The sequence below is a fragment of the Sander lucioperca genome, chromosome 9 (genome assembly GCF_008315115.2).
Source record: "Sander lucioperca isolate FBNREF2018 chromosome 9, SLUC_FBN_1.2, whole genome shotgun sequence".
NCBI lineage: Eukaryota > Metazoa > Chordata > Actinopteri > Perciformes > Percidae > Sander > Sander lucioperca.
The window spans coordinates 11516407-11534531 of record NC_050181.1 but is presented as its reverse complement, the minus strand read 5'-3'; the positions used below and the strand labels follow the sequence as shown (position 1 = coordinate 11534531).

General features: G+C 41.0%; 1 protein-coding gene across 3 annotated transcripts in view; it reads left to right on the top strand.

Annotated features, from left to right (window-relative positions):
- Positions 1–18125, top strand: part of LOC116046047 (laminin subunit alpha-3) — a 55202-nt gene that overhangs the window by 23247 nt on the left and 13830 nt on the right. For 2 of the 3 annotated variants that reach the window (XM_031294175.2, XM_031294176.2), the window contains exons 18-48: positions 769–821; positions 972–1077; positions 1365–1464; positions 1580–1736; positions 2688–2826; positions 3047–3189; positions 3378–3481; positions 3935–4091; positions 4872–5035; positions 5189–5297; positions 5388–5485; positions 6288–6486; positions 6635–6761; positions 7059–7207; positions 7677–7792; positions 8074–8285; positions 8397–8601; positions 9557–9701; positions 9797–9937; positions 10287–10448; positions 11118–11219; positions 11318–11401; positions 12046–12276; positions 15055–15168; positions 15790–15908; positions 15996–16076; positions 16221–16321; positions 16670–16723; positions 16823–16974; positions 17554–17664; positions 17761–17872. In XM_031294175.2, coding sequence (XP_031150035.1) covers positions 769–821; positions 972–1077; positions 1365–1464; positions 1580–1736; positions 2688–2826; positions 3047–3189; positions 3378–3481; positions 3935–4091; positions 4872–5035; positions 5189–5297; positions 5388–5485; positions 6288–6486; positions 6635–6761; positions 7059–7207; positions 7677–7792; positions 8074–8285; positions 8397–8601; positions 9557–9701; positions 9797–9937; positions 10287–10448; positions 11118–11219; positions 11318–11401; positions 12046–12276; positions 15055–15168; positions 15790–15908; positions 15996–16076; positions 16221–16321; positions 16670–16723; positions 16823–16974; positions 17554–17664; positions 17761–17872 — 4047 coding nt within the window. The remainder of the gene's footprint in view (positions 1–768; positions 822–971; positions 1078–1364; positions 1465–1579; positions 1737–2687; positions 2827–3046; positions 3190–3377; positions 3482–3934; positions 4092–4871; positions 5036–5188; positions 5298–5387; positions 5486–6287; positions 6487–6634; positions 6762–7058; positions 7208–7676; positions 7793–8073; positions 8286–8396; positions 8602–9556; positions 9702–9796; positions 9938–10286; positions 10449–11117; positions 11220–11317; positions 11402–12045; positions 12277–15054; positions 15169–15789; positions 15909–15995; positions 16077–16220; positions 16322–16669; positions 16724–16822; positions 16975–17553; positions 17665–17760; positions 17873–18125) is intronic. The other variant, XM_036004772.1, reaches the window with a different exon arrangement.

Here is an 18125-nt window from a genome sequence, read left to right as displayed (position 1 = left end):
TCTCGAGGAGTATTACCAGTAGTTCGGATCACTGACCCCATTTTTTCCCACTGCATTGAATCAGTAGCAATCTGACAAGGCACTGATATGGGTCTTGGCCCCTCTTACCCAGTGGATATGTCAACACAACCCTGTCAACAAGGCCTGATCTGCCTTCCTGTCCCTAAGAGCTAAGGAAAAAAAAAAAAAAAAAGGCAAATTCCTGTTAACTGCTGTCAGTGTGGAGCTGCAAGCAAAACCTGTAAGATTTCATGCTGTGACTTTGTAGTAATAAGTACCTAGTGGCATGTTAAAAACAATACCTCTGGACTTCTACACCCAGACAAAAATAACTCTGTCTTAATCCTCTGAAAATGCTTGATTTTGAGAATAATAAGGTGGCTCCCATTATTCAGCTAGAGAGGGAACAGCTTCAGGCTGCCAGCTACCTGTCTAATGTTGCAGAACAAGAATGTTGTCTCTACCACAATGCCTGAAGACAAGAAGAAAAGGGAAAAAAGAACTTTTAATATCCTAAGAATGCCTCTGGTGGACTGTGGCCGGACATTAAGGGGAAGTTTTTTTTCACTGTGTTGAAAGCAAGCTGTGGCAGTAAAGCTCTTTTGGACCTTTGATGTGCAGATCTGTAAAGATTGTGGGGTTTTGTGCTGTTGCGTTTCACCCATGAAAGTGACAAAATCCTGCAATCAGAGTCTATTCACTGGTGATCCACCTTTATACTTTCATAACCTCTCCCCCATATCTCTCTCTCTGACTCTCTAATACCAGAGTGTCGGTGTGATGTGAAAGGGACCCTGAGTGGTGTTGGAGAGTGTGAACAGGTGAGTATTTCATTATTACCTGCAGTGACTGATACACATCTATTAATCAAATTGTGATTCATATGAAACTGTTATTGTAGCGAGTTTTGAATGAATGGCTCAGCCACAGTTTTGTTTGTCTTATATTCTCCTGATTATCTGTTTGTTTAGAAAAGTGGACAGTGTCACTGTAAACCTAATGCATGTGGACATGCATGTGACACCTGTAAAGATGGATACTTCCTGCTGCAGAGAAAGCAGTATTTGGGCTGTCAAGGTAAGACAATCTTTTTAACCAAACTAACACCACATCTCACTTACATAGTATGTACTGTTAACTATGTTACTACAGCATATGATAATATGAGGAATAATGAATAACCATGCAGGCTGTTACCTTCAACAGAAGGTTTAAATCAGGTTAACCAGAAAATCTTGTTTCTGCAGACCTCCAGCGGTTTAACATCTCATCATTGTTGCAGTGATATACAGTATAAGTGTACTCAGGATGTGGTCAGTAGTACACGCACACTCACAAATAATGACTTTTACTCTCCCTGACAGGTTGTCAGTGTGATGTAGGTGGTGCCATTGGCATGGCGTGCGATGAGATGTCGGGACAGTGTTGGTGTCGGAAGAATGTAGTTGGCCGTGAATGCACTGAGTAAGATAATTATAATGCTTTAAAAAATGATAGGATTCAGGCAAAAGTTAACATTAAATATTTTCTCTTATGCAAATAGAACAAAGTTTTCATCAAATTCCCATGCCCCTTGTAGGCCAGCACCAAGTTACTATTTCCCCACTCTCCATCAACTGAAGTTTGAGGTCGAGGATGGCACTACGCCAAATGCCAGACCAGTCCGCTTTGGTTATAACTCCCAAGAGTTCCCAGATTTCAGCTGGAAAGGTTATGCTGTAATGTCTCCTGCACAGGTTTGTACATATTTACATTGGTACCTTGATATATTTGATACACTAATGTGATTATTCTTATAAATTACAGTATGGCCAGGCAGTTTTTTTGGAAATATCTGCCATTTCAACAACCTTATAGCGTCTATTCTCATGCCACCATGAATGCTTTGCTTTTACGTCTGCACTGATATTCCTGCTTAAAGCATACAATATTCTATTATATCAGGGCTGATGTGGGATTGTGGACACCGGGGGCCAGATGTATAAACGATGGGTTCGCACAAAAACCATGCGTACGCCTTTTCCCATACATAAACTGATATTTATAAAGGAAGAATGTGCGGTGAGAATATATTGATATGGAAACAGATCTTTTGGGCGTTCTCTACATCCTTTTAAGGCTACCTGTGAGAGTGGAAATGAGGCTCGTGCATGTGCACCCAGCTCCACAGTAATTGAGATTCATAAAAATCAGGCGAACGTGCATCTTTATATATCAGACGAAAATAATGTGCATTCACATTTCTGTTTTTGTGCGTACACAACATTTTAGTCGTCAGTCTACACAGAGTTGTATGCATCTGGCCCCAGCTCTCTTAGAACTTACACTATCTCTCTTCAGCCGGAGGTGATCCTCACGCTTACCCTTGGCTTTCCTGGCCCTTTCCATATTATAATGCGCTACTCAACTCCCCAAAGAAAGGGGAGAGCACGAGTGAGAGCAAGGATCTTGGTGGTGGACGAAGCAGGTTTTCAGTCTTGCTGTGACTGTAAGTGAAGGGCCTGCCATCCTTTGGCTGTATTGTTCTCTCTTCACCCTGCTTGCTGTCTGTTGATTAACCTGCTCTCTCTGCTTAAGTTCTCTGCCCACCTGACATGATTTTGAACCTTTCTCTTAACATTATACCTTCATCGTCTACTCAAACCCGCGACATTGCAGTCAGCTGTGTGTCACTCTCGTCCCTGCAGAGTGAAGTCAGAGTAACAGTGCATGTTGACCCAAAAGATGAGAGGCAGCACTTATTCCGTGTGGTTCTGCGGTTCACTAACCCGAGCAGCACCAGCGTGACAGGTAGCATCAAAGCTACCAATAACAAAGGCACTGAAGGTGAGGCTGCCTCTGACATTAAATCAGCTCTTACATGTCATAAACATGAACATTGTCAAATCTAACCCAACACTGAAGAAATACATTAAACAACCCATTTCCTTTTTTGTCATCTACAGTATATGTAAGCTTGGTGCATGATGTGTCTTATGCTGCTGATGTCCCACCTGTCAACTGATAATGTGTAACACAGCAGATATTTCTGCTTGCTGTTCTTCAGGGTCAGACCAGAGTAAGGAAGTAATATTCCCTAAGAGTCCCTCCCCATCCTTCCTCACTGTCCCAGGAGAGGGCTTCGCTGAGCCCTTTGCATTGACCCCTGGGAAATGGATCATTCACATAAGGGCAGAGGGGCTTCTGCTGGTGAGTTTATAAGGCAGATATCAATCCATCCATTATCTGTAACCGCTTATCCTATTCTTGTAGCTGACATTAGGAAGACAAAGATGTAGGAATGAATTGGAGTCTTCTGTTCTTTTGTTCATTGGAGAAAATATCAAACATACAATAGACTGAATACTAAAGTACACAGTGTCACTCTCACACTCCAGGACTATTTAGTGCTGCTGCCCCGGGATTACTATGAGGCACCTTTGCTGCAGGAGAAAATTACTCAGCCCTGCACATACTTACCCACTGTAAACAGAGATACAAAGTAAGTCTTTAACATTTCTGTTCAGAATGTTTGAGGTGTGTCCCTGTTTCATACTTAAGACTCATGCATAGGTAGCTTTTGTTTTCATAGCCATCCATCATTTTCTTCATACCACACTCACACCTCAAGTTTTCTATGTACAATTATTGGCTTGATAACCTAACATCCTACAGAAATCTATCATGATAAATATGAGGGTTTAAAATTTACAGATGATTTGCTACATGCCAAAGGGAAAGGAGAGGAATCGCCTATTTTTTAAGTACTATGCACTACGTTAGCGGAGAGTATACAAAATGGATAGCAAACAACAATTCCAAAATATTCCTAGCATTAACTAGAATGCTAAGCAATGTTAGACTTGGCTTCCACATCAACTAAAACAGGACGAGTGTGTAATTATCTCTTATTATTCTTGCTGATTCTGCCTATTCATGTGTGCATCTTTCTCAGCTGTCTCTTGTATAAGCATGTTGCCATGGATGGCTTCAGCTCTGCACTAGGCTCTCAAGGAAAACTCTCCAGCCGCAGTGGGCGCAAGAGGAGGCAGTCTCGTGTGCGCCGTCCCACCCCAGATCACCCTGAAATGGCCGCTCTCAGTGGCAGACAGGTAGAAGGCCTGCATACAGAGTTTTAACCAATTACTATTAGATTCTGAGTTTGGTTTCAATACTGTACCTTTAAAGCATGAGTAGGTTGAAGATAAAGCAATAATGAACTGAGGTCCTTTGGCAGGTTCTAATCTGCTATTTCAAAGTCCAGAATGAAAGCAGGTGATTGGAATTTTGGCATCAGGACCGTGGAACTACTTTCCAATTAGCTAAGGCTAGCAAAGGCTAAGGCTAAAACTTTTAAGTCAATACTTGAACATGCTTTTATAATATTTTACTGATTGCTTTTATTTACCTCCCTTAAAGAAGTATTTTACTAATTAGTGCTACATAGCCAGAAAAAACAGAGAAAAGGGGCAGTGGTATTCTCTTTCGCTCAAAAGGTAGAAAACTACCAGAATGCACTGCGCCGCACCGGACTAATAAATGCTCCTGCATTGTGAGCACGTCACAGAATCAATATGGTGGCCGACTGGTAACAAACAATCTTGTCTTACAGTTAAACTGTAAGCTGAAATATGTTTCTGAAAACATTTTAAGCGAGGAATAGGCAGTATGAATGTTGTGTCCTTATGCGAAAGGTCAATTTGGCCAGTAGTGCGATCTGGGCACTGATAAGAAACAGGGAAGTTTAACATAGTTAATGTACACATACTACCAACGTTATTATGATACAAAGTTGGTTGAATATTGGCAAAGCATCCCTTTAAGTAGTTTGTCCTTATATTGGAGTTCATTAAAATACACTAAAATGACTTTGTATGATCTGTGTCTTGTAGTCACAGCTCCAACTCAGTCTACGCGTGCCTCGTCCTGGCCAATATGCCCTAGTCCTGGAGTACGCCAGCGAGGTGGACACTGTCCAGAATGTCAACATACTCATCAGTGGCCAGTCAGGTGGCCAAATCCCAGCCAGGGCCAACATTTACAGTTGTGCCTACAGGTGAGGCCTGTTTTTGATGCTTCAGCTTTCAAAACATTTCTTGTACTAGTATTTTCTTGATTTATGTCTTTACAATTTGGACAAAATAATAGTGTTTTAGAGCTAGAAAGTTGTAGAAAATGTATGTTTTCAGCTGTTGTGTGTCACTTGCAGCTTTTTGTGCCGGAGTGTGGCAGTGGACAGCAGTAGTCAGGTGACGGTGTTGCAGCTTACTCACAAGACGGAGCTTCTACTGCAAACTTCCACTACATCATTCCTGCTGGTGAGGGAAATGTTTCCACAGAAGATGTATAATTGCTCAATATGTAGATGGCAGCATTGACATTTCAAATAAATTTGTTTCTCTCTGTAGTATAAAGTGTATGCAGTCCCTGCAGAAGAGTTCTCCATTGAGTATGTAGACCCAAAGGTGCTGTGTGTATCCACTCATGGCCGCTTCACTGATGACAGGTTAGCCACCTTGACTAAACCACATTGCATGCTTTTAAATACACTAATGCAGGAACATCAACTGCAATTTAGTAGATGATGCTACAAGACTTAGACCTCTGTACTGTGTTGTTGTTTTGGAGTGTGGAGACACACATATCTGTTTTCCAGGTGTGATGCACACATCTCTCCAACTGTGTAAGCTCATTTACCTGAGGCTGTTGAACTGAGGCTGAAGGGTCAAACTCCCCTTTCACTCTCTGTCACACCTAATTTACTCTTACTCTGAACCTAATGACCAGGTTAGATATTACATTTACACGTGTGTTTACAGTTGTCTGTGTGTAGAAAAAGCCTTCCCAAAAGAGAAAAATATGTCACAAAAAGAAATAGTAAGTAATAGTATTTTGCAGAATATTGGATCTTCTTAAAAGTAGGAAACAGTTTGAACAGGATTTTCTTTTACATTTAGTTTCTGAATCTGGAAAGAAAAGCACAAATTTTAAGTAAGTTTGACCAAATATTGGAGGTAGAATTAGGAAGAAAGGGGGCATGCAACCTGGAGGCAGTGTTTGCCTTTAAAACTAAAGCTTTCCTTAGACGTGTGTATATTTAGTGTGTGATGTCAGGATTTATGCACATTGATGAGACAGTGTGTGATAACCAGACGATTTCAAGATTTAAAAACGGATTATTGGTGATTAAAGTTGGTCACAACCTCTGACTGGCCACTGCCCCCACATTGTTCTGCTACAATAGCACTTGGCAAACACTATCAACAGGCTTTAAGTAACAACATCTTGTTGCTGTTTACTGTTTCCAGCCGGCACTGCATTCTGAGGCAATTCGACAAGCCAACCTCAGCCTGGATTTTGTATGCTGCCCGTGATGGACAGCTATCTTCGGCACCAGCTGTTTCTCCCCAACGAGGAGAGAATGAGGATTGGAGACGGAGACGACAGACGGGGGTGTTCCATGTCAGTGAACCTCAGAGTGATGGGATACTGCTTAAATTCCCTCAGGTAAAAACCTTGTTGAATAATTTGAGCTTTTCTGGACCTGACCCTGCTGCTGGGAGTTGGAGACATTCAATGAACAACCTCTGCCCTTACATTCATTTTCAATTTTACCACGACTGTTTGATGCTAAAGCTTCCTCCTTTTTTTCCAGACGGAGATCCATTTCACTCCCAAAGTGCCCATCCCGGGCTCGTATGTGGTTGTGGTCCATTATCACCAGGCTGAACATACATCCTACCCCGTAGAGGTCCGAGTGGACGCAGGGCGTGAATGGAAGGGTGAGTGTGTTGGAGGAAGAGGTAGACTGACTCCTGTCAAATGAAATCATATTCAAGAGTTTATTGGCTCCCATTTGATATAAGCGTGGTTACTCCGGCAGTGACTGGGAAAGCCTTGTCAGTGAGGGGGTGATTCCTCCTTAAGAGCAGATTAAGTCCCTGGGGTCATGACAAGATGATCAAAGGCCTTGGACACACTTCCCTATATGGCTTTAGTGGATGGATGGATTATTGTGCAGCATGCTAGCATTTCTTCCTCTTTCTCTACTCAACTTCAACTCTGCTCTTCTCTTACAGGTTCAATAAATGCATCCTTCTGCCCTGCCGTCTCAGGCTGCAGAGAGGTTGTGATCGCTGATGGGCGCATTGCCCTTGACTTTGACCAGAATTCTTGGCAGCTGCCCACCATTTCTGTGATCGTGCCACCTAAGAAGACACTTATTCTGGTCAGTGGTCAAGTCAAACACTGTCCAAATTGTGTTTACCCACTAAATGAAATGAGTATAAAATGATAGAAATATGGAAAGAAATTAGTAAGACATGCTTCTGTGTAAGGTCTGCAGGTTTAAAGTTTGGTTTTGTACTGGAGTTAGTCAGGTTGAGTACCTGGCATGCTGAGGTCCTCTCTCCTCAGTGTTATGCCATATCCCCAATAACAACAATGAAGGGACTGTATTCTACCTGGCAGCCCCACACAGCTTTCTAAAGGCTGAGCTTCCCAACCTGTTTTGCTTGCCTGTTATACCCTTGCTTTGCTTTCCCTTCAGATAAAATCAAGCAGAAAAATGTGGCTAAAACACTTAAAATCCTCCATATTTATCACTCTGCATCATACTGATATGAATATATTAAGCACCAAACAAAACAATGAGATTGTGTGTTTTTATCATTTGTCATGTTGTATCCTTTGTATAGGATTATATATTGTTGGTTCCTGATAGCAGTTACACCCCAGATCTCCTGAAAGAGAAGCCACTGGATAAATCTGCAGATTTCATACAACAATGTAGAGGAGAAGGATTTTTTATTGAGTAAGTATCCACCATGTCTGTGAAACAAGTTTTTTTCTTTTTCTTTCTTTATTTGGTTATCGGCTCTTCTCTTTTTTTAAGCTGTGATATATTGATACATATTGATTTGTTTGAGTTTTTCTGGCCAATAATCTAAAATAATGTATCCACCAGTGCAGCAGTTTTACAATAATAAACAGTACAGTGGAAGTATTGGAAATGGTGCCCTCTAGCTGTGATAATAGAGTATAAAACCACATCTGTATTTGAAAGAATTTATTTGAATTTTTCTGTCCTCTCAGCCTGAGAACTTCTTCCCAGTTCTGCAGAGACTCTGCCCGATCTCTTGTAGCAGCCTATAATGACGGAGCTCTGCCTTGCAACTGTGACAAGTCTGGCTCTACAGGGACCACTTGTGATCCGGTTGGAGGACAGTGTCCCTGCAGGCAGCATGTCATCGGTCGTCAGTGCACAAAGTGTGCCACGGGATACTACGGCTTCCCCTACTGCAGACGTGAGTGAATGCTTACTTCTGACTTGTGCTGGTTGGAATGAGAGAGTTTCCTGCTGTCTAACCTCTAGTAAGTTTAAAATGTATTTGTTATCTCCTCTCCCCCTTCTGCAGCTTGTGAGTGTGGCCGCCGACTGTGCGACGAGGTGACAGGACGCTGTATCTGTCCTCCTCAGACAGTCAGACCAGCCTGCGATGTGTGCCAGGGTCAGACGTTCAGCTATCACCCGTTGCTGGGCTGTGAGGGCTGTGAATGCTCCCCAAATGGCATCAAAGACAACACAAGGCCTGACTGTGACCGAACCACCGGGCAGTGCAGGCAAGTGGAAATTTTAAAAACTTATTAAGATTGGAGGTTAGCTTTTATTAGTGAGAGGGGGTAAATTAAATAGTATTCTACACCAGAGATCTTCAACAGGGGGTCCGGGACCCCTAGGGGGTCCTCACAGTTACTGCAGGGTGGGCCACCAAATTACTGTTGGTTTTTTGAAAGTTAAAAAAAAAAAAAAAAAATCTTAACAGTCTTAACATGAATCTAACATATTATTGGGAAATATAAATCAGCCTATTTGTGAAAAAAAAAACAAAAAAAAACTGGTGATAGGCTTACTGGCCTATAGGTAAGGTAGCCATCCACAGATACAGTTCATTCTTAGGATTCACTGTGCCACATGTTTAACATTAAAACATGATTTATAAAATCATGGCAACAATTAATTTAATAGCTTAGTATTCTATAAAAAGGTATGTATAAAGGCTTTAGGCCTCCCTACATGTTATTGTAGGCCAAGTTTAATATGCAACTTAATTTTATACAATATATGTAGTAGGGGGTCCCTGCTTTCAGTTAAGGGGTCCTTGGCTTAAAAAACGTTGAAAATCTGTGTTCTACACATTTCTTTTGTTTTCCTGCGTATAAAATAATATATACTATTAATATAAACAATATTTAGTCTGATCACAGACACCAATGATAAGGCCTACCTGAAAGAAGTAGAGGACCTGACCAACTGGTGTCAGGCAAACAACCTACTCATGAATGTCAGCAAGACTAAAGCGATGATAGTGGACTTTGGGAAGATGCAGGGAAGGAACTATGCCCCCCCTTTAATATAAACGGGTCCTCGGGGGAGAGAGTGGACAGCTTCAAGCAACATGGTGTGTCCACACACCTAGGGTCTGACCTGGGCGCTGCATACTGACTCAGTGGTGATGACTGTAAAATCACATCCAGATTTTGACTAAAGATACTTTCCCTGTGTATTCTTCTGTAGTTGCAAGCCTAGGATTGGTGGCCGACAGTGTGATCGCTGTGCTGCAGGTTATTATCGCTTCCCCGACTGTGTACCTTGTAACTGTAACCAAGGTGGCGTCACACCTAACATCTGCCACCCAGACACAGGGAGGTGTCTCTGCAAGGTGAGTTCTTTGCATCAAATTGCTGATTTAAAAACTTCCTCATTTTTGTTTTCCTTGCTCTGACTTTCTCTCTATTACTACTGCTATGTTTCTAGAGAAATGTTGCTGGCGTCAAGTGTGATACCTGTCGGGAAGGTTCCTTCTATTTTGACCCCTCCAACCCTCATGGCTGTACCAGGTGCTTTTGCTTCGGAGCGACTGACCAGTGTCAGAGCTCCAGCAAACGCAGGGGGAAGGTGTGTTTGCTTTTCGTGCCCCTGCATGTCTATACATACCTATGGAATTGTTATGCCTGCAGAGCTTTCTGGCTGATAGCAGCTATGTGGTGAACAACATCATTTGTTTAGCTGCACATACAGATGTTCAGAAAAACGGCCTACAGTTGCATATTGGTGATTTCATTGGAATATGGGTACATTCTGTTATTCTGTTATTCATCTCTGTTTGTTTGTTTGTTTGTTTGGTTGTAATATTATGTATATATTTATAAGTTATAAGCCTACATAGTATGTTATCACTTGTTAATTGTGAATACAGTACACTTTTAGGATGGATTTTTCACTTTAAACTGTTTACTGTTGTAAGTTTGTTGAGATGCGGGTCTGGCGTTTGGAAAGCCCCGACCAGGAGGAGGTTACCTCTGTGCTGAACACAGCCAGTAACACAGTGGTGGCAGACATCCAGGAGCTTCCTCCCACAGTTCAAACTCTATACTGGGTGGCACCATCATCCTACCTGGGAGACAGGGTGAGTCATTGAAGGGAGCGAACACCATGGCAACGATATGTGTCAATAAATGTTTTCTAATGTTTAAATATGGAAACGGATACAGTATTTCCAGAGTAATAGCTTCATAGCTCTTTTATTAAAAAATTAAGCCAAAATAAATGCAATATTAAAAGAAAATTGAACTCGCTAACATAAGCAATTAAACTGTTTATTTAAATGACTCATCTGGAAGTAAAAATGAATGTTTAAGTTACATTTCTGTACTACGTTACTTACAATTGTTGCATGTTGACCCAGTTTTGCAATGCGGTAGTTGAGCATTGTAATGGACATTTCAGTTAACTGTCACCTTCCTATCACACTGTTTGTACACAGGTGGGTTTTCACTTCCAAATAGTTTGGTTCAAATAATTCAGTTTAACTTTTTTTTCTTTGGCATTATCTCCTTTTGCTTTTATGCACTCCATTTTAGAAATATTGCAATGTCCATACAATTTTAGTAATTAGATTAAAAGATACAACACTATCATAAACTGATAGAAATGATGGCCTTGACTATTAGTTGTGCAATAAGACCCAGGTTGCAGAGTTACAGAGTTTCATTTAAGCTCATTTCTGTATTCCAGTGATGTCTGCAGTCCTTTCAGTTAAGCTGACAGATATTTGGGCTTTATTCCTCTCTCTTAGGTGTCGTCTTATGGTGGTTTCCTCACCTACCAGTCCAAATCCTTTGGGATTCCCAGTGAGGGCATGACTCTCCTAGACAGGAGACCTGATGTCGTGCTGACTGTGCGTAGTGCTAAATATCTCTTCACATTTAGACCTCTTTTTTTTTATCAGTGGCGGAAACACTACTTATTTATACATCTCATTATTTTCCCCTATAGGGTCATAATATGACCCTGATCCACATGGCTTTACAAGTCCCACTTCCAGACAGGCTGTATCAGGGCAGAGTCCAGCTGTTGGAGGTAAAGTACAAACCAGTTCCTTCTTTTTCCTTACAATCTAAATCACCACTAGGCTGTGATTTTAAATTATCCACATGATATGAAAGTGTTGATAGGGGATGAACTACACACTGTTGATTTTTTATATTTTTAGTGCAAGTTATGAGGTCATTCAAACCCATAAGTTGATTCCTTGGAATATGATTATAAGATATGTTTGTGTGATGAATGTGGGGCTAGTGGAAAATTCTTTGAATGTCTAAAATGGAAATGGCTTTGTCTTCTGGGGAGTGTACATGTGCTTTTTAAAGTTCACAGCAATCTGCCATTAGATTTAGTTATTTTTTTTGCTTTGGATAATTAAAATGTTATTCTGATAATGGTGCTAGAGAAAAGGTCAAGGAGTCACCAAAGCCATGAAGATTCATCCTCAGAGGACCATAAGTATTTATTCCAAGTTTAAAGACGATCTGGCCAGTCGTAGTTGAAATACATTGCCCTGCATCTTGTGTTAGACAGATATACTGCATACCATAATATACTATATATATAGTATTTCTTGTTTTATATCATATGAAATCTAATGAAATATGATTTTTGATTTAGGTCACCCCCATACAGATTTCTTAGAATTATTCACAAAATACCTGATCTGTTGTCTGCAGGGAAACTGGCGCCATGCTGTCAGCAACAGGCCTGTCAACAGAGAGGAACTGATGATGGTCCTCGCCGGTCTGGTTGGCCTGAGGATCCGAGCCTTATACTTTACTCAGAGCCAGCGACTCAGCATAGGGGAGGTGGGCCTGGAGGGGGCGACTATCACAGGGACTGGTAGTCCTGGAAACACTGTGGAAGATTGTTCCTGTCCCCCTCAGTACACCGGAGACTCCTGTGAGGTGAGGACTTTAAAGGCCATTAAATATCCCGCAATACTGCTTTGTCTTTATTTTTCCTTGAATAAAAAGGTGTATAGATAAATGTTAGAAGATTTTATGATTATCCTCTTACTGTACAACCTGTGTCTTTTTTTTGCAAATCAAATAATAGTCTTTACTGAACTCCGTAGGTTACAAACTCAACAGATATAGAAAAAAAAACCAAGCTCATATTTAAAGCATGGACAAGTGTAGCATCGTTAAAAACTTTGCGTGTTAGTGAATCCTGTCTTGGGTGTTGACAAAAACATGGAAGGTCTGACTGCATTGACTCTTCCATACTGAAAAAAACTTCCATACTCAAAAAAGTATTTTCTACACCTGAAATACTATAATATATAATATGTAGGTGTATAGATTGGTTGGTTATGGTTGGGGAAATTAGGATCATTTTGTCAGGTCTGAGAAACAGTGGAGAAAACAAGCAGGGTGAAGCAAGGTGTTGATTGAAATGGAATCTTGTCTTCTCTAAAGAGCTGGACCTCCTCCTCATATTTTTAGGGTGTTCTGACACGCCTGAACCAAGTACCACACCCTTTCCCTAAAGAAAGATTCATCAGCAGAGGCACTTTGGATGGAATGTCATGGAAAATACCGTCCGGAGAGCTTCACAGCCAAATTGTGAAGCCCCGGGCTGGGATATGATGCACAATCACGCAGACATTAAATGGGTGATTATACAGCTAGAATCATTGGCGTGGCTACAGCTCACAGAAACATAGTGCAAACAACCATGATGTAGTTGCCAAGGAAAAAACTTTACTTGAATTATTTTTATAATGGGAATGATGATTTGTGTTTGTGTTTATCAGATCTGATTTGTATACACATGATTGCACCAGGTTTGCCCACGGAGGCTAATTAATTAAACAATGAGAATGTAGCAACCACTAATTAAAAGGGGTTTTCATGTAACAGAGAGCATTTATTAGTGGAGAAAAACAGTAATATCAAGATCTTTGGTCCTTGTTTGTTGGAGTACTGTTGCCATAGATGTGGTTACCAACCTGTGTGTATACATGAGCAAAAGTCTGTTCAGGAGTGTTTAAAGGAAATTGATTACAGTATATGTGCCCAGAGGCGGTATGACAAGGCGCCTCGCCTTGACCCACGGGGTGTGCCAGTTGGCAAACCGTTGTTACTCATAAACCTGAGTACGTTTGCCGACAGTACGCGTGTGTGTCAGTACACCCGACACACCTAGTTTTGTCTGTCGTGTGTTTAAGGAGCGTGATTCAGGTGTGAGTTTGTTTGTGTTGTCTGAGTTTGTCTGACTTTCCTCTGTTACATATGCTTGCACAAACACCGTTACACACACACACACACACACACACACACACACACACACACACACACGCACACACACACACACACACACACACACACACACACACACACTAATGCCATTTTACAGAATATGAATACATATTTAACTTGCTTTTCCAAGTAGATGCTTTGTCACCACACCCTTGCAGCATTTATAATATTGTTATTTTCTTGTGTGTGTGTGTGTGAGAGAGAGAGAAAATGAGAGAGAGAGAGCACTTACATGTGTGTGCTTGTGTGCCTGCATACACTCATGCTGATCTGTAAGACTGACTCAGGTAGGAGATGGGGCGTGTCCTCTTTTTTGTACGTGTGTGTGAGTGTGAGTGTGTGTGTTTAAGAGGCTGAAGCAGGGGAGAGTGGAGCATTATTTCACACAGACTAAACGTTAGGAATGTCAGATACGCATATGGATAGACGGCGGCGTACAGGAGTTTTGTTACAGACCCTGCTGTGTTGGACTTTGATTGGACTTTGCTGCGCCGGCCACAGGCCCCGAGAGAGAGGGGAGCAATCCCGCTACGCCAGGCACCATGACAGATGGGCTCAAAGGATACAGGACCCTTCACTTCATGATCAGGGAACTCAGCAGATAGAGTATCCATCGTTGAATGATGAAGGTACCCAGGGGGTACGCTACCCCTTGGTAAATGACAGAGGACAGACAGTTCGCTATCCTTCTGTTAATGACAGTGCTTCCAGTTTTCAGATTCAGGTAAAAGATCTGTGAAGATGTGATGTATCTTGTTGTTGAAGGGATGTTGTTTCACCTTAGCTGTAGGTTACACTTCTCACCGTCACAGGTGTGGATTGTTGGTGACTTGAAGAGCATTATCTCTGAAAGGAAAGGGCATGCATTGGCTCTTCAATGTTACTTGTTAATGACACTCATTTGAGGTCAAGTTTGTTGCTGTGCTGCTTCTACAGTTTCTAAGTTCTCTCTGCTAAACATCAGTGATTATTGTGTTATACATTTGTACATGGTATCATTCAAGGTTGGGCAATATGATAGTATATAACCTAAAAAGATAGAAATGTGTTTATTTACATTTATGCTGTTAATAATTGTAGTTTATGGTTTGTAGTTATGTATGTAATGTTACAAATCAGTGAGCAGGAATGCTTTTTACCAATGTTGAATTTATAGGATTTTTTACATCATTGTAATGAACAACTTTCATTTTTTTACGTATTTAATTCACTGGATAAGCCAAAAACATTTAATTGTTAATTGGTTTTATTTAATCTATGAAAAAAAAACAAAAGAAAATGAATTCCATAAAAGATACTCTATCATGATATATTATATAACATTTTTATATATATGTTTATATATATATATATATATATATATATATATATATATATATATATATACACACACATGATTACCATCTTTTTTTTTCTTTACAGAAATGTGCTCCTGGTTACTATAGAGATCGCAGTGGGCCTTTTCTGGGCCGCTGTGTGCCCTGTGAGTGCAACGGTCTGGCTGATGAGTGTGAAGGGAGGACGGGGAGATGCCTGGTAAGAAATACACTTAACCTTTAACCCTTATTAGGGACGTCACGACCACAGGTATATAATAAACACCCACACATATACCTAAAACCAAGAGCGATTACTTCATCCAGTTGACTTAAGTGTGAGCCACAGATTAATCAGAGTCTAGACCTTTCACCTTTCATGATACATCTGTGGGTCACATCAGAAGCACTATTTGATATGGCTTACTGATTTCCTGTTATGGCCCCTCTTGCTCATTATTCCGTCTCTGTTGTGTTATTGTTATGCAAGACACACAAGACCAGGCCTGTGTGTGAATGCAGACATGGATCCACACCCTTACAGCCCAAAGACAAATGGACACAGGAGGCTGAACACACACTCTCAATGCCCTGTGCATCAAACACACTCTTTGATGGATTGGCAGGGACATGTCTTTTCTCTCTGCCCCTAGATGATTGCATTCCGCAATGTAATAACAGACTTGATGTCTGGTTGAGTTGGTACACCATGTGTGTTAAAGGCTAGCTGCAGTGCACGCACAGTACTTGAATTTCGTTTTTTATACATTGTCTATTCAGTGTTTTGCTTCTTCACATATAGTTTGCAAGTGGTTTAATGAGTACATTATGTCATTTTCAGAACTGTCAGTACAACACGGCTGGGGACCGATGTGAACGCTGCAAAGAAGGTTACTATGGAAACGCGGCTCAGAGGACATGCAGAGTTTGCCCGTGCCCATTCAACGGGCCTGCAAACAGGTGCGTGAAAAACAAACAGACAGATGTACTATAATGAAATGGAAATGTGTATTTCAAGAACTAAATCATATCTCTGTCAATCTGCAGTTTTGCAATAGGTTGCAAAGAGGTATTTGGAGACTTTGAGTGTATATGCAGAGCAGGCTACACTGGAGACAAGTGTGAGAGGTGAGTGTCTGTATAGACATATGAGTTTAATAGGCCATGCAATGATGTTGAAATCCTGTGCATATATTATGTATTTTAAAATACTTAATAATAATAATAATAATAATAATAATAATAAGGCTTACTTATTTCTCTTTCCCATAGTTGTGCTCCTGGTTACTATGGCAATCCACTGACGTCAGGAGGAAGTTGTCGGCCCTGTAATTGCAATGGCAATGGCAACAACTGTGATCCCAGGACTGGAGGTTAGATTGTGGACTGCCATTTAAAAACAATGCATTAATCCATTATTTAATTCTGCTACGTTAGGGCACCTGGTTAGCTCACCTGGTAGAGCAGGCGCCCATATATAGAGTGTTACTCCTCGACGCAGCGGTCGCGGGTTAGACTCCGACCTGCGGCCCTTTGCTGCATGTCATTCCCTCTCTCTCTCTCCCCTTTCAAGTTGAAGCTGTCCTCTACAAATAAAGGCCTAAAAATGCTAAAAAGTAATCTTTAATTCTGCTAAGTTAGTTCTATTCCGTTTCTGTATTCTGTTTTTAAATTTTAATTCATCATCTACATTTAATTGTTCTCTTCTTGTGTTTCTCCAGTTTGCAAGAACACCCTGGAGCCAGGAGACACAAACACAGATGAGCACTGCCAAGGTGAATTAAGAAAAGAAATGAGGTCTGATGCTGTGGCGTGTAGCTTACAATATATTGAGTATGATCCCCTTGCTAATCAAACACTCTTTTGCATTCCAGAGTGTGATAATTGTGCCCAGACTTTACTACAAGATCTGGAGAAGCTGGATGATGAGCTGGGAAGGATCAAGACTCAACTGGACAATGCCACTGCCAGTGCCTCCTCTCAGGACAGGCTGAAGAAGCTGGAAAAGGCCGTGTCAGACACCAAGGTAACATGTCAGTGTACTGCAACTTAGCACCATAACTCTGAAGGCTACAGATAGGGGTGAAGACAAGGTGAAGAGCACTTAGAGATATTTAAAAGAGTCATAGTTTCAGTGTAGACACAAAAGCCATGAAATTATGTCAAATCCTGATGCAAAATTCATGATCACAAGCACAATGAGATCTGTTTTTTTTAATTGTTTTTATAATTTGCACTTTGCACAATGTCCGTTTCTTACACACACATGCAGACAAACACACACACAAACAGTATGGCACAGGATGGGTGTGCTTTTTAAAACATTCGAGATTCCTGTTGATAAGCAATCCCAATGAATTTTGGCCCAAAGCCTGTGTGTCAACACGAGTTAGAGACCACACCACCGGATGCCAGTGCTTGTTGCACCAACTTGTCGTTCCTGATTCCCACCTAATCTCCGCATTACATCCACTTAATTTGAGTGTGCATCCAGCGTAATTTAAGCACAGCCCCAATCACAATCAAGCTTTAGCACACCACCTACAGCATCTCAATTTTCCTTTATGCAGCTTAATTTACATCTCTGCTACTTTTCTTTCTGCAGATTCTTGTCAACAGATTTAGCTCTGCCATCAACACCCAAAAGTCCAGAGTCAACCAGCTGGAAGATGACGTGAGCACTCTGTCAGATGACATCAGCACCCTCAAAAACAAGGTAGAGCGATGGAGACAAGGTCTAATGTAGCATTTTCTTAAATTATCAACATAATACCTGTATAAATGTGTATTGTCGGTATGTATTTTTATTTAGGCAGATAAGAGGGCTGCTGATGCTGACAAGGCAGTGGCAGATATTGAAAAAACCCACAAGAGGGCTAAAGATGTGGACTCAGAGATTCAAGACATGCTCAAGAAAATCCAAGGTAAACATTTAATTCAGCAGCACAACTCTGTCCTGTCTTTTAGTGTATTAATGTATTGTTTTTTAACTTTCTTTTGACATCATACTGTACTTTTCTTCTGTTTTCTGCATTTAAATGTGGTTTATCTACAATGTAGATATTGATGTAGATTCTACATCAATAGTTTATCTTTATAGGTAGTATAATGGTATCCAATCAAATTTATTAGCACTGACTATAAGTGCTTGACTGAGTGTGTTTTTGTGTGTGTGTG